At 48.6% G+C, this 16,252-nt stretch overlaps 1 protein-coding gene across 1 annotated transcript; it reads left to right on the top strand.

Annotated features, from left to right (window-relative positions):
* The first annotated feature begins 6,610 nt into the window (after positions 1–6,610).
* On the top strand, positions 6,611–15,685 carry LOC103669209 (glutathione S-transferase theta-1). The gene is made up of 5 exons (XM_008697531.2): positions 6,611–6,797; positions 8,637–8,724; positions 10,457–10,607; positions 14,837–15,013; positions 15,218–15,685. The coding sequence occupies exons 1-5, from the start codon at positions 6,686–6,688 to the stop codon at positions 15,410–15,412; spliced, it is 723 nt and encodes a 240-aa protein (XP_008695753.1). The 5' UTR covers positions 6,611–6,685; the 3' UTR covers positions 15,413–15,685.
* Positions 15,686–16,252: the final 567 nt, after the last annotated feature.

Genomic DNA, 16,252 nt, shown 5'->3' with positions numbered 1-16,252 from the left:
TGTTCTTGGAACATAATAGAGTGAAATTAGAAACTAACAGAAAACTAGAAAGTTCACAAATATCTGGAAATTAAACAGTATATTCTTAAACAGTCACAGAGAAGTTAGAAAATACCTCTAACACATGAAAACAAAAACACAGGGGTGCTTGGGTGGCTCAGTCAGTTACGGTCTGCCTTCGGCTCAGGTCATGATCCCAGGGTCCTGGGATCGAACCCACAGGGAGCCCCTCCCCGCCATGCTCCCTCCCTCTGCCCCCACCCCCCATGCTCCCTTTGTTTGCCCCTCTCCCTCCTCATGCTCTCTCATGCTCTCAAATAAATAAAAAAAAAAATCTTAAAAAAAAAAACAAAAACTAACACTAAGCCTTCATAACCTCTTCCAAAAAAAAAAAAAAAAAAGAGGAAACATTTCCCATCTGATTCTATTGTTACCTGTGCGGAGAACCATTCCAAACTCAGGTTTTGCTTCTGGCAGCTTGAAAATAATAATTAAAAAAAAAAAAAAAAGAAAGAAAGAAAAAAGAAAAAGGAAAATCAATACTTGAGAGACAAGTGATGTTGGGAAAGGAGAGTTTGCTTTATTCAGGAAGCCAGAAACCTGAGAAGATGGTGGACAAACATCTCAAAGATCATCTTCCCCATCCAGGTGAAGCCAGAGGGTTTTAAATGGGAAGGCAAGGGAAGAGGAAGTGGAATTACATGGAGGAGAGGCAGGTGCCCAGGTGGCTAGTCCTATGTGGACATGACCCTGAACAGACTTGCTGGCATCACTGGCAGCTGTTTTTGAATGTGGTCAGGCATTATATTTGGGATAGTTTGGTCCTTCACTCCTCATGGCCAGTGGTCTGCAAGTCTCAAGGAAAGTTCTGCTACAGACCAAGGGACTTAGGTCAGCAAACAAGGAGTGCATAAGCTTGAAGACTGGTTGGAGTGCTATTACACTAGGAAGCCAGTGTGACCCTGAGATCAAAGCCAAGAAAAAAGAGCACAAGAAAATAAAATTACATGGCAACACCCCTTAAAAATGCACGTGCAGGGGCGCCTGGGTAGCGCAGTCGTTAAAGCGTCTGCCTTCGGCTCAGGGCGTGATCCCGGCGTTCTGGGATCGAGTCCCACATCGGGCTCCTCCGCTGGGAGCCTGCTTCTTCCTCTCCCACTCCCCCTGCTTGTGTTCCCTCTCTCGCTGGCTGTCTCTATCTCTGTCAAATAAATAAAATCTTTAAAAAAAAAATGCACGTGCAAAAATTCTCAACAAAATACCAGCAAATCACATCCACAGCATATTAAAAGGACTACATATCATGACCAGGAACGCCAGAGTGGTTCAACATAAGAAAATCAATCAATATAACACACAATGCTAATAGAATAAAGAACAAAAATCCCATGATTATCTTAATAGATGCAGAAAAAGCACTTGATGAAATCCAACACCCTTTCAGGATAGAATTACTCAACAAAAAAGAATAGAAGGGGAACTTCCTCAATTTGATAAAGGGCATCTACGAAAACCTCACAGCTAACACCATACTTTGCGGTGAAAGACTGAAAGTTGCCCCCACCCCCAGCAGGAACATGAAAGAATGTTCAGGGTCACCAGAGGGACAGACCAGACCAAGTACCCTCCCTCGAAGATCTACATGGGAATCAAAACTATCTGATCGCATGGTGACAGTGCAACTCTGCCCCACTCCTGGCTTTCTTTACTTGTTTTCCTAGCTTTATTGAGGAATAATTGACAAATAAAAATTGTATGTATTTTAAGTGTACCATGTGATGTTTCGATACACACGTACATTGTGGAATGATTACCACGATCTAGCTAAGTAACATACCCACCATCTCACATAGTAACCATTTTGTCATTGTTGTTGAGAACAAAGAGGAAGTATTCTGTTAGCAAATGTCAAGTGTACCATACAGTATTGTTCACTGTAGTTGCCATGCTGTACATTAGATCTCTTAACCCATTCGTCTTGCATATCTGAAACTTTGTACCCTTTGATCAATAGCTCCCGATTCCCCCATCCCCTGGTAACCATCTAGTCTCTGCTTCTGAGCGTTCCTTTTTTTTTTTTTTTGGATTCCACACACGAGTGAGATTATGCAGTATTCATCTATCTGTGTCTGGTTTATTTCACTTAGCATAATGACCTCCAGGTTCATCCCTGTTGTTTCAAATGACAAGATGACCTTTTTTTTTTTTTTTTAAAGATTTTTAAGTTTATTTGACAGAGGGAGACACAGTGAGAGAGGGAACACAAGTAGGGAGAGTGGGAGAGGGAGAAGCAGGTTTCCCGCTAAGCAGGGAGCCCGAGGCAGGGCTTGATCCCAGGACCCTGGGATCATGACCTGAGCCGAAGGCAGACGCTTAATGATTAAGCCACCCACGCGCCTGACCTTTTTTTTTTTTTTAAGATTTTATTTTATTTTAAGTAATCTCTACACCAACGTGGGACTCGAATTTACAATCCTAAGATCGAGAGTTGCATGTTCTACTGACTGAGCCAGCCAGGCACCCCAAGATTACCTTCTTTTTAAGGCTGAATAATAATCTGTGTGTGTGTGTGTCTGTCTGTCTGTATGTATTTGTGTATACATATTTCAATAACACTATATTTATCCATAATGGAATATCTATATATCTATAATGGAATATCTATCTATATCTGTTTCCTAACCTCACTAAAATGGAGTCTAGAGGCTAGAAGGGAGACCTTTCATGCCATAGCACTTGATGTCAATTACAGGAAGACTTTTCAGTTACAAACCCCAACAGGAAAAGATGTCCAGCGCTTCTCCTACAAGAAATCCATTACCCAGGGGTGCCTGGCTGGATCAGTTAGGCGTCTGCCTTTGGCTCAGGTCATGACCCTGGGGTCCTGGGATTGAGCCCGCATCTTCGTCGGGCACCCTGCTCAGTGGGGAGCCTGCTTCTCCCTCTCCTCCCTGCTTGCGCTCTCGCTATCTCTGTCTCTCTCAAATAAAAAAAAAAAAAAAAAAAAAGAAATCCATTACCCCAGTAACACAGCCAATGAGAAACCCTTACCACCCTGAATTCTTGTTTTTCTCCAATGGACTTTCGTTCAAAACAACCCCTCCCAACTTCTTCCTTCTTAATAAAATACTGTTCTTCCCTATCATTGGTGGGATTTGTCTGTAGTTTTTGCCCAGGCTGGCATGTTCTGAATTGCAATTCTCTGCTATTCCTGAATTAACTTATTTTTGCTAGTAAAATAACTTCTATTTTGAAGGTCAACAATTTCTAACAAGCTCATGGTCAAGGCTGCTGCTGCTGCCGCCCTAAGGACCACAATGCGAGTAGCAAGTACCGAGGTCACATGAACTCCCCAATGGGAAAAAAATGTTTTTTTTAAACATCTTTTCCCATTGAAGATGTTTAAATGCACCTATGTCCTTGCCAAAGATGGTAGCAGTTTAAGTGTCAAGAGGGTGAGATGCCACTGGGGAAGGGCTGGCCCTAGGAGAGGGACTGCAGAGTAGCTTCTAGTCAGGTCCTCCTGTCACTGCCCGGAGCAGTGCCCTGTCTGGCTTTCTGAGCTCTTTGGACCCCTTGGACAGGACTGACTACAAATGAAAGTGGGGAGCCCCTTGGTCAAAGATTATTAAGAACTTGAAGAGGACAATAGCAAAGCAGTAAAGCCACTGTGGGGCCCATCTAAATGCAGGGGGCTGGGTGGTTGCACAGGTTGCACACTTATGAAGCCTTGGAAGGTCTGGTGGACAGACTCCAAACTGACTCCCCGGGGTGCCTGGGTGGCTCAGTTGGTTAAGTGTCTGCCTTCAGCTCAGGTCATGATCCCAGGGTCATGGGATCGAGCCCCACATCAATCTCCCTACTCAGCGGGGAGCCTGTTTCTCCCTCTCCTTCTACTGCTCCCCTTACTTGTGCTCTCTCACTTTCCCCGTCAAATAAATACAATCTTAAAAAAAAAAAAACAACTGAACTCCCAATGACCTTATGTGGTATTCACATCTTTATATAATCCCTTCCCCTCAACTGTGTCCAGGGTCCATGACTTGCTTCTAAGCCACAGAATGTGACAAAGGTGATGGAATGTCACTTCTGAGATTATGTTTTGTTATACGAGACTCCATCTTGCTAGCAGACTGGTTTTATTTTTTATTTTTTTTTAAAGATTTTATTTATTTATGTGACAGAGAGACAGCCAGCTAGAGAGGGAACACAAGCAGGGGGAGTGAGAGAGGAAGAAGCAGTCTCCCAGCGGAGGAGCCTGATGTGGGACTCGATCCCGGAACGCCAGGATCACAGAACGCCAGGATCACAGAACGCCAGGATCACGCCCTGAGCCGAAGGCAGCCGCTTTAACGACTGCGCTACCCAGGCGCCTCTAGCAGACTGGTTTTAGAGACTCTGTCTCGCCTGCTGGCTTTGAAGAAGTAAGCAACTATGTTAGGACGTCCCTGTGGCAAGGAGCTGAGAGTGGCCAGCAAGAAGCCAGGGCCCTCAGTCCTACCACGGCAAGGAAATGAATTTGGCCAAAAACCTGAGTGAACTTGGAAGTGGATCCTTCCCCATTTGAGCCTTAGCTGAGGACCCAGTTCTGGCTGACCCTTGGATTGCATGCAGCCTTGCTGAGGATCCAGTGAACCCATGCCCATACCCATGATCCGCAAAAAGTATAAGATACTAAATGTGTGTTGTTTTAAGCCATTAAGTTCGTGGTAACTTGTTATGTAACAATAATTAATGAATACAGATGGTCTTTCTGACTCTCCAAAGCTTTCAGTTGGAAGATGCCTTGCAGGGGGCCTGGCTTGTTTTGTTCTCACTCTGTCTCCCAGGCTCGCTGGGAGACTGCACTTCGAGAGTGCTCTGAGCATTGGTTGGGAGCATTCTGTCTAACGGGCCTTCATCTCTTTTTCTATAAAACAGTAAATCCATCAGTCTCTTGTGAGTTGGGTTATGTGAGTCAGATCCTAAGAAACATGGAAGGTTTTGAGCCTTCAAGATTGAGGCTGAATCCTAGACAGGATCCTGTCCAGCTCCTCCTGGGGTGCTGACTGGGGTCAGCTGGAAGCGGGGATCAATCACCTTGCCTCCTCTGAGTGTCTAGCCTCCTTTTCATACTTCAACATCTGAAATCTGAAGTTCTCATCCCTCCTTAAAATTTTTTTTCAGTTGAAAACCATTATTACCAACATTTACTTTCTTTGCAAAGAGCTTTCTTACTGTGTGGAAAATGTTATGTTCTTGTGGATGCATTTTCAGTTGGACTTGTGTTAGGAAATGACCGGCCAGGTGGCATGCTCTGGGGGATTCTGGGGCGATAAGGAACAGGCCTGAGACTGAGGCTCAGTAGGTGAGTCCAGGGGGTGATGACCTGTAAGGGCCCTGTAGGGCTCTAGCCTCCCCATTATTTTTATCTAACTATCTGTCTACCTATCTATTTATTACTGAGATATAATTGATTTGATACATTTATATATTGTAATATGAGCTAACACTCTATTATGTCACCTCATTATCATTTCTTTTTTTGTAAGGAGAATAAGATCTAGTCTCTTAGCAACTTGGAAATTGTAATACAGTTGTTGTCTATATTGTTGACAACTAATGTCGTTGACTAATAATCATTATGTCGTGATAACTCTCCACAACTTATTTAACTCCTAGCTGCAAGTTCGTACCCTTACACAGTTTTCCAGTTTCCCCACCGCCCAGCCCCTGGTAACCGCCATTCTGCTTTGCCTCTATGAGTTTGGCTTTTTTTAGATTTCACAAATAAGTGTGATCACACCGTATTTGTCTTTCTTTCTTTGACTTATCTCACTCAGCATAGTGCCCTCAAGGTCCATTCAGGTTGTCACAAGTGGCAGGATTTCCTTCTTTCTCTTGGCTGCATAGTATCCCACTGTGTATACGCCACGTGTTCTTCATCTGTTCATCCCTTGACGCACACCTACTTGTTTCCATGTCCTGGCTATTGTGAATAATGCTGCAGTCGATGTGGGGGTGCAACTATCTCTTTCATATCCGGTTTGCATTTCCTTTGGCTATATGCCCAGAAGCGGGATTGGTGGGTCTCTCCCCATCATTTTAAAGATGGAGAAACTGAGGCCCAGAGCCTGGAAGAAATGCATTCAGGGAATGTGGTGCATTGTGCTGGCAGGAGCAGGAAGACGGAGGCCGCCAAATCACAGGGAGTGCAATCTGAGCGAACCACAAAATGCTACACACAGCCCTGAGGCTGTGCCGCTTGCGGGCATCAGGATCTCTGGAGTGTTCTTAGGAACAGGGACTCTGGAGCCAGACTTTCTGGGTCCATAATCACCCCTTTTCTCAATCTCGACATCTCTAAAATGGAGATGACAGGAAATTCTGACAGCGTGGATGAACCTTGAAGACACCGTGGTAAGTGAAATAAGATAGTCACAAGGGACTGGGGACCCTCGGCGGGACCCTTGGAGGGGCGACCATAGTGTCACCACCCCGCCTTCTGGGCCCTGCGCTCTGGGTCCCAGCCCCTCAGACACACCCCTGGCCGCTCCAGCGATTGGACCAAAGTGCCGGGGTGCCGGGAGCCACCCAATGCGGAGCGGAGGCTGGTGGGGCGTGGCCCCAGGACCGAGGGCGTTCCTGGCTGCGCTCGGGTTTGCGGAGTCCCCGGTGTCGGGAGTCCGGTCTTCCCGCCTGTGCCATGGGCCTGGAGCTTTACCTGGACCTGCTGTCCCAGCCCTGCCGTGCCGTCTACATCTTTGCCAAGAAGAACCGCATTCCCTTCGAGCTGCGCCCGGTGAACCTGCTGAAAGGTGGGCCCAGGCTTGGGTTTGGGAACCAAGAGATCGGGGGGCGGGGGGGGGGGGACGGACGGGGAGGCCAAATACTGCTTAAGAGGACGCCTGGCGCCGACCCCTTCTTGGGGCCATTGCTGAAAAAGGTGAGCCACCGCGGAGATCCGAGAGTCGGGCAATCCCCCAAAATCTGCTCGGTCCCGAGGGATAGACGATGGGGCTCGGCGGAGGCCGAATGAAGGGGTGGGGAGCTTGAGAAAAAAGAGACCTAGAGAACAAAATCAGGGTGCACCTGGACATAGGGAGACAGGACCTCCAGAAAAGAGATGGGGGCAGGAGGTGGGGGGTTACGGGATGAGCACAGAGACAGGGGCAGGGCGGAGGCCCTCCTTTGTGGCCCCCAACTGCTGAAACTTGGCCACAGCAGTCACTAGGGTCCCGACTTTCCAGCCCTGCGCTATGCATTGGCCAGGTCTGCATTGGGGGGGTCCCCCTCTGTCCCTCCTTCTTCTCTGTCGCCTTCTCCTGCTTTACCTTGTACTCCGCCTTCTCACTGGGTACATACTCCCAGAGGGTATGCTGGGAGCCCGAGGGGGACTGCAGGGGAGGCTGCCCGAGCTTGGTGAGCCCTGCACTCTGAGCTGGAGGGTTTGTTTCTCTGGCACGCTCCCAAGGCTCCAAGGACACAGCTGGCAGTTAGGGGGTAAGAGGAAAGCAGAACTGAGGTATTGCCCAGTGGGCAAGTAGGGTAACTCTACCTGGCTGAGCCTCCCCCTGCCACCCCTCCATCACTTCACCACCGTTGGGCCCTTGCCTGCCTCTGCCTTTGTACTGGCCTGTCCCTCTGCCTGAATCGTCCTCTTCTCCCAGACTTCTGGGGGGATTTCCCACGGGTACCTCTGCAGAGTACAGGGGAGAGGGCATGGGGACAAAGGAACATCCCAGCCAGGCTGTTAAATAAAGAGAGCAGAGCAGTGTGTTTCACTAGGAGAGCAGGGCCTCTGCGTCTGGTGAAGGCATAGTCTGAAGGGAGGGAAAAGGAGGATGTGTTTATGGGATGCGTGTGTTTGAAGCTCAAGTGTTAAGGCAATCGTGTATGGCTTCGAGGAGCTTCCACCTGATCCTGGGGTAATGGGGAGCCACTGAAGGCTGTTGAGCAGGGTGGCGATAAACTTAAATGCTCTTCAAAACCATCTGCAGGAGTGAAGCCACCCCCACAAACTCAAGCAGAGGCCAGGGTCCCAGGGGACACGAAGCTGCCATAGGTGGGACAAAAATGTGACGGTTCGAGCCCCAGCAGAGCCTAAAGGCAGGGCCAGCCCTGTGTGCCGGTGGCCAGGGCAGGGTGAACAAGGGGACACAGAGGAGCTGGTAGAAGTTGTTTGCAAGTAAGTAGATAACAGAAAAAAGCCACTTCTCTGTGTTTGGTGACCTTACCTAGAGTCCACGGGGAAAGGGGCACTGTAAGAAATCAGAGCTCCGTTCGGGTGACCAGCCACCCAGCTCTGGGAGCCTGGGGCACCCTGAATGTGAACCTGTGAGGCTGGGGATGGTGCAAAGGTGGTGGGTGGGGTGTGTGCGAAGGCCTGGCTGAAGCATCATATCGTGCACCTTGGGCTGTGGGTGGAGCTTGTGCCCAATGGGACTTGGCATGGGCTGTCGCGGTCCATTTTACAATCGGGCAGAGCAGCGTCCCGCTCCTCCCAAAGCGGCCCTCACTAGCCTTTGCCATGCAGGAGAGCACCGGGGGGCTGGAGAAGAGGCATGAAATTGGGGCCCTGGCATGGTAGCGAGTGGGCACAGGCCATGCAGCGCTCAGTGTTTGCTCCCTCGCCCTTCATGATGGGTTCTCTGCAGGCCAGCACCTCAGTGATGCCTTCGCCCAGGTGAACCCCCTGAAGAAGGTGCCTGCTTTGAAGGATGGAGACTTCACCTTGGCTGAGAGGTAACTGGGGCCCTGGGGCTGCTACCAGAACTCGCTGGAACCGTCTTGTCCTAACCCTCTATTTTATTTTATTTATGTATTTATGTTAAAGAGAGAGAGAGAGAGAGTGCGAGCAGAGTGAGGGGCACAGGGAGAGGGAGAGAGAATCCACAAGCAGACTCCCCACTGAGCTCAGAGCCCTACATGGGACTAGATCCCAGGACTCTGAGATCATGACCTGAGCCGAAACCAAGAGTCGGCTGCTTAACCGACTGAGCCGCCCAGGTGCCCCCTAGCCCTCTATTTTAGAGACAAAAAACTAAACTCCTCAGAGGTGAAGGGCCCTTAGCCCAACATCCCCTAGGGAGTCAGGGCTGGAACCCGGATCCCTGCCGGCCCGCTGGTCCAGTTCACAAGGATGCTTGGACGAGTAAGCCTCTGTTTTCCTTCTGTACCCATCCTGTGGTTGTTGGTGAGAGTAGCCGAGGGCAGGGGTGCAGGGCAGGGCAGGGCCAGCGCTCTGGCTCGAGGTGGCCCATGGGCATCTGGGCTACCCAGCGGCTCAAGTCTGGGCAGCAGCCTCGCTGGGTGGGCGTCGCCCATGGGAGGACCTCACGATGCGCCGCTGTTCTACATCACAACAGGTCCCAAGAAGTGGAAACCTCTTTAGGGAAGGTCAGAGCTTTTCCCAGTTCTTTCCCCTTTGTCACCTACATCACCCCTCCCATAGGAAGGAGAACTCGAAGCTTTAGAACTTATCTCTGGAATCGTGAGATGGATGCATCCCCCCAAGAATTCCCGACATTATGCCAGTGTCATCTTTTTCTTTTTGCTGATCTCTACTGTCCTGGGTCCCTGTGTCACCCGGTGTTTAGCAGCCGCAGTGCCTGCTAGGGACATCATACGGTTTCTGCATTTTCCTGTGTCTTTTCTCACCGTCAGGAGGTTTGTGACTGCCATGGACCTGCAGCCCTCCCCAGAGGTGGTTTGAACAATTAGCTGGGAGGAAAAGGAGCTCCAGGGTATCCTGTACAGACAAGGGAGTTGTTAAGTCCGGGCATGAATACAGGATTCCCAATACGAAACTCAGGTTTTCTGCCCTTGCTGGCTGGGGTGTGCAACTCTTGGGGTACCCCAAGTTCCTGAAGGCCTTCCTATGGCCCCAAATTCATGCATCCTCAGGGCCCTTCCAGGTCCATTCCTGTCCGAACACCATGGCAGCCTTCATAACCTAGGGCAGGAGGAGAGCTCCAGGGGCCTGGTCTGTTCTGCTGTTCCATGATCCTGCAGCAGCCCCAGTGTATCCTACAGCGTGCTTTAGGGAGCACAGAGGGATGACAGGAAACCCTTTTTAAGCAATCAGGCCATCTGAGGCTGGTCTAGATGCCAGAGGATGAGAATGGATGCAGAGTGGAAAGAACTGAGCTTTAAGCCTCAGCTTTGATGGTGTCGCCTCCAGGAAGCCCTCTGGCCCCCTGATCAGACTGTCTCTGAACGCTTGGCAGGATACTCTGCTGTGGGCTTTTGCCTGGTGGTAGCATGAGTGTGGGTGTTAGCCTCAGAAAGACTCTCAGCCCTGCCACCAAAGGCTCTGTGCCCTGGGCAAGTCCCTTCCCTATTCTAAGCCTGGCTTCCTTCTTTGCAAAATGAGGCAAATGCCTTGGCACACTGTCAGGAAGATTAAAGAAGGGACTCTGATTAAGCCCGTAGCACAGTGTCCTTCCTGCACCCTCACGTCATCCCTCCCCTGCAGTGTGGCCATCCTGCTCTACCTGACGCGCAAGTACAAAGTCCCTGACCACTGGTACCCCCAGGATGTGCAGGCCTGCGCCCGTGTGGATGAGTACCTGGCATGGCAGCACACGACCCTGCGGAGAAGCTGCCTCCGGGCTCTGTGGCATAAGGTGAGGCCCTGAGGGCACTGCCCCAGAGGGGCTAACGCACCATTGCATTCTCTTCCATTTGGTGAGTCTCTATTGACCTAACTTTGACTCTGCTAATTCTTTCTTCCGTTGTACCCACGTTGCAATTAAACCCATCTAATACAATCTTTATTTGAGACATGTATTTTTCAGTTCTAGAAATTTCCATTTGGTTCTTTTTTAAGTTTCCATTTCTGTGCTGAAATTCACCATCTGTTTACCCATTTGGTCCATCTTTTCTTCTAAATTCTTTAACATATTTATAATAGTTACTTAAAAGTCTTCGTCAGCTAATTTTCATACCTTGGTCCCCTGTGGGTCTATTTCTAGTGGCCATTTTTGTATCCTCCTGATTATGGGTCACATTTTCTTCTTCTTTTGCATGTCTTATTGTGTGCTAGACATTATGATTAAAAAAAGGTAGAGGGGCACCTGGGTGGCTCAGTCATGATCCCGAGGTCCTGGGATCAAGACCCACATCGGGCTCCTTGCTCAGCAGGGGGAGCCTGCTTCTCCCCTCCCTCTGACTGCCACTCCCCCTGCTTGTGCTCTCTCTTTCTCTCTCTGTGTCAAATAGATAAAATCTTAAAAAAAAAAGAGTCACATGCTCTTCCATCTGAGCCAGCCAGGTGCCCCTGTATGATTCCAGTTATATGAAATACCTATTTGGTTCATAAAGACAAAAAAGTAGAGGATGTCTGCCAGGGGTCAGGGGAGGAGGGAATGGGAAGTTGTTGTTTAATGGGGACAGAGTTTCAGTTTAGGATGATGAATGAGTTCTGGAGATGGATGGTGGTGTTACCTGACCCCTGAGTCTAGGTTCCTGAGTCTCAATGTCATAGAAATGAACATTGAACTTGAGAGAAAGAAAACAGGTGGAGTTTATTAGAGATAGCTTGTATAAGAGGGAGCTGACAAGAAAGAGGAGTGTTGCTACCCTCCCGGTAGTGTTTGAGGCTTATAAAGGCACTTTTCTGGGGCGCCTGGGTGGCTCAGTCGTTAAGCGTCTGCCTTCAGCTCAGGGCGTGATCCCAGTGTTCTGGGATTGAGCCCCACATCAGGCTCCTCCGCTAGGAGCCTGCTTCTCCCTCTCCCACTCCCCCTGCTTGTGTTCCCTCTCTCGCTGGCTGTCTCTGTCAAATAAATAAATAAAATCTTAAGAAAAAAAAAATAAAGGCACTTTTCCAAAGGGTGAGGGGCTGGGAATGGGGAAGCATCCTTCAGTCCCACGGTCATTATCTTGTGGGCGTCACTTTTTAGTGGACACAAGACAATCACAAGATGCTTTTCTTCATGGTTGACATTCTTTTAGGGCTCTTAGAAAATAGAAATAGTTGTGCAAGCAGGCTTTAAATTGTTACTTCTAATTTTGCCCAGATAACCATTACTCCCTCACGGCTCTTATCTCTCATTCATTCTCTTTCCCAGAAGGAGGTATTTGTCTCTAAGCCTGTGGAAATATTTAACCCTGTCTCAGACCAGTTCAGGAATTAAGTCCCTCTTGTTTCCCTATACTATCTCAGCAGTGATGCTTGTACAACAGTGTGAATGTGCTTAGTGCCATGGAACTGTACACTTAAAAATGGTTAAGATGGGACATTTTATGTTACGTGTTTCTTATCATAATTAAAAGTTAATAAAATTATTGTAACATGTTATCAATAGAAAAATCATTAATGCACTATTTTGCATTCTTTTCTTGTACTAAGTCCTCAGAATCCAATGCGTATTTTCCATGTGCAGTACATTTCAGCTAGGACTGGCCATTTCAGCTAGTGGCTAGTGGCTACCTTATCAGACAGCAGAGGGTTAGGCTTTTTTTCTTTTTCTTTTATTGTTCTTTCTTTTCTTTTCTATTTTTAAAAGTTCTATAACTCTTTGATGGCTTTAAAGAAAGATAAGACTTATTTTCTCCCCACCATTGTTATGATGGGAGCTATGGTTTTTGTGACGTTGATGTCCTAATCAGAAGTGGGATTCCTCGTTTTTTAAAGTGTATGGCTGACTGTGGGTCATGGGCTTTATTTCTCTGTCTCCTGTCATTTCTTATATAAAACAGAAACAGAGGACAAAAGTTCAAAAGACCTCTTTGTTGCCCTCACTCCTTCCTGAGAGGCCATTCTGCTCTGGGATCTGGCGGGAGTCCTTCCAGCTCACGATTTTATACATTATTACACTTAGGTGTCATCATAAGCAAAATAAAGTTTTGCTTGAGTGTTTAAAATTTTATGTAAATGCTCTCATATCACTCTGCAATGTGAAGTTTTCTGTATTGCCATGAGTGGATCTAATTTATCCATTTTAACTACTCTATAGTAATCCATTATATAAGTAAATCAGAATGTATTTATTAGCCTATTATGATCTTTTATATTTAAAGAGGAACAAAACCACTCTTTAAAACCCTAAGAATTTTGGGGCGCCTGGGTGGCTCAGCTGTTAAGCGCCTGCCTTCGGCTCAGGTCGTGATCCCAGAGTCCTGGGATCGAGCCCTGCATCGGGCTCCTTGCTCAGCAGGAAGCCTGCTTCTCCCTCTCCCACTCCCCTTGCTTGTGTTCCCTTTCTCGCTGTCTCTCTCTGTCAAATAAATAAATAAATAAAATCTTTAAAAAAATAAAAAAATAAAACCCTAAGAATTTTGGATCAATCAAATCAGAACAGAAGGGAAATGCTGACAATCTCTTGCAGGGGCAAGGTCGATAAAAAATGAGGGAGGAGGGCTAGGTTCTGCAGACTGAGAGCCCACTGTGCCCTCCCTGAAGGAGTGCCTTCTCCCCAACATCAACCTTAGATACTGAGCAGGGATACCCTGTGGCCAGCACCCTTTACATGAAAAAGAAGCTGGAGGGACGCCTGGGTGGCTCAGTATGTCAAGTGTCTGCCTTTGGCTCAGGTCATGATCTCAGGGTCCCGGGATTGAGCCCTGCGTTGGGCTCCCTGCTCAGAGGGGAGTCTGCTTCTCCCTCTGCCCTTCCACCCACTTGTGCTTGCTCTCTCTCTCTCTCTCTCAAATAAATAAATAAAATCTTAAAAAAGAATGAAAGAAAAAGAAGCTGGAAATCTGGACTCTTATATGAAATGCCCCCATTTTTAAATATCAGCAACTGATCCATATTTTTATTTTTATTATTATTATTTTTTTTAGAAGGACAGAGAGAGAATCTTAAGCAGGCTCCATGCCCAGTGTGCAGCCTGTTGGGCTCAATCCCAGGATCCTGAGAATACGACCTGAGCTGAAATCAAGAGTTGGATCCAGGCACCCCCTGATCCCTATTTTTAAAAACTCTGTAGCCAAAGGAATGTCCTTAGCTCAGGGCTGGCCTCCAGGGCACCAGTGGGCAACTGCTGATTCTGTCTGCCTTGTATGGGGGGGGAAACTGAAGCCAAGACTCATGTGCAATCTTAGTCCTGTTAACCCGAATCCCAGGCTCCCCCAAGCAACTCTGCCAGACGAAGCATGAAGCATTCTTCCCTTGCTCCCCATCCACTGTATCTCCTGACAGCTTTGCCAACCACGAGGCTGTTGACGGCTTTCCCCTAAAACACCTTCCTCCCAGAATCCTGGGCATCACTCTTTCCTGGCCCTCCTCCTTAGTTCCTGATAGCTTGTTGTCAGAAGACGTCTGTTCTACTCTTGGATTAGTCTTTTCTTGGCTGTGCCATCCCGGGCAACTGACTGTCTCTCTCCGGGCCCCACTTTTCCATTTATAAGAGGAGTCATGTACTAATATTCCTATATTATAGATGAGGAAATTGAGGCTCAGAGGGTTCGGATATTTTGCTTTAGGTCACATGCTTTGTAAGTGGCAGAGTGGAAACCTTACAAGCTCATCCTCCTAATTATTTATACAGTAAGAAGTACTGACTTTACATTGAGGGGCAGAGAGGTTATAACATAGACTGTCCCTAGGCTAGCCGCCTACTTCCAAAGTATAAAACCCATTGTTCAGGTCCCCTCTGAGTCATTCTCAAAGGGGTTTGAGTCCTCCTATCAGATGCCCCCAAGGCTCAGCCATCAGAGATCACAGAACCAGGAATATTTCTGGGAAAGGTGGTCCTTTGGGAATTTCCCTGCAGACCTGTCCTGGCCTTAGAAGAAAGGTGCATGGAACCAGAAAGCAGCTCAAACTGGGGTGGGGGAGGCACACTTGCCTTCCTGCCCCAGAGGCTGGGCTGGCCCCTAACCTTCTACTTTGCTCCCCACCTCCCAGGTGATGTTCCCTGTTTTCCTGGGTGAACCAGTATCTCCTGAGATACTGGCAGCCACGCTGGCTGAGTTGGATGTGACCGTGCAGTTGCTTGAGGACAATTTCCTCCAGAACAAGGCCTTTCTCACCGGGCCTCACATCTCGCTGGCTGATTTGGTGGCCATCACAGAGCTGATGCATGTGAGTGCTGTGGACAGGGTGGCCTGCTAGGCAGGGAGGGCCCTGGGTAGTCGCTGAAGTCTTGCTCATGCTGCCACCACCTGGCCATGAGCCAGGCTTATGTGTGGAAGCCCCTTCTGCAGCTCTTGGACCCCCAAACCGGGCAGATGCTGCCATCCTTGACCTTACCCATCCACCCCCATCCTGTTCCCTTTCTCCCTGCAGCCTGTGGGCGCTGGCTGCCAGGTCTTCGAAGGTCGACCCAAGCTGGCTGCATGGCACCAGCGTGTGGAGGCCGCAGTGGGGGAGGATCTCTTCCGGGAGGCCCATGAGGTCATCCTGAAGGCCAAGGACTCTCCACCTGCAGACCCCACCGTAAAGCAGAAGCTGATGCCTCTGGTGCTGGCCATGATCCAGTGAGCTGGGGAGCCCAGTCCCTGCACTTGCCCTTGGCAGTTCACAAAGCACCTTCATTTCCAGTGTCCCAGGGGAGGCAGGCTCGGAGGGCAGGAGTGATTTGCCTGAGTCCCATTGCACCTGTGCTGCCCAGGTCAGGTCCCTACACCCACACCATCTTGCACAGCTGCCTAAAAGCCACAATGAGAATGGAATAGCCAGATCTTATCTCCTTTAATCACTGCATCTCATTTTCAGTTTGGGAAATAAACCCGGGCTAAGCCTGAAATACGCTTCTAACTTGGACGTGTGATTTGTTTTGCCTTCTGTCTTGGCTCTGGTCGTGGTCTCTATCCGTAAGACAACCCCCCTTCGGAGGCCCTATGGGTCAGCTTCCCCATGATGGTTGCCAAGAGTGAAATTAACAAATGCCGTCTACTCTTCTAATTCTTGGAGAAAGTGGTTTATCAGACAGCATAGGGATCAGCAGGCATCCCATATGTGGTGACTATAGGCATGATGATCAATCAGTTGGCTGGGCCAGCCTCCCAGACATGGCCCTTTGGCATCAAGTACTGTAGCTCAGGAGCCCTGCATCTGTTCTGCCGAATTGGTCAGGAGGGCCAGATCCAAACAGCAGCTCTCCTGGTCAGGAATCAGTCATGCAGGCCTTAAAGGCCACGCCTGTGATCCGTAGACCATAAATAGGCATAGTGTGCTCAGACTGCATTGCTTTATTTCTTTATATTTTATTTTAAGGAGGCTCCACACCCACTGTGGGGCTTGAAGTCATGACCCCGAGATTAAGGGTTGCATGCTCTACTGACTGAGCCAGCCCAGACACCCCACCAGACTGTATTTTAA

This window comes from Ursus maritimus, unplaced genomic scaffold, assembly GCF_017311325.1.
Source record: "Ursus maritimus isolate PB19 unplaced genomic scaffold, ASM1731132v1 scaffold_33, whole genome shotgun sequence".
Classification (NCBI taxonomy): Eukaryota; Metazoa; Chordata; class Mammalia; order Carnivora; family Ursidae; genus Ursus; species Ursus maritimus.
Note: the sequence above shows the minus strand (reverse complement) of the source record. Positions and strands in the feature narration are given on the sequence as shown.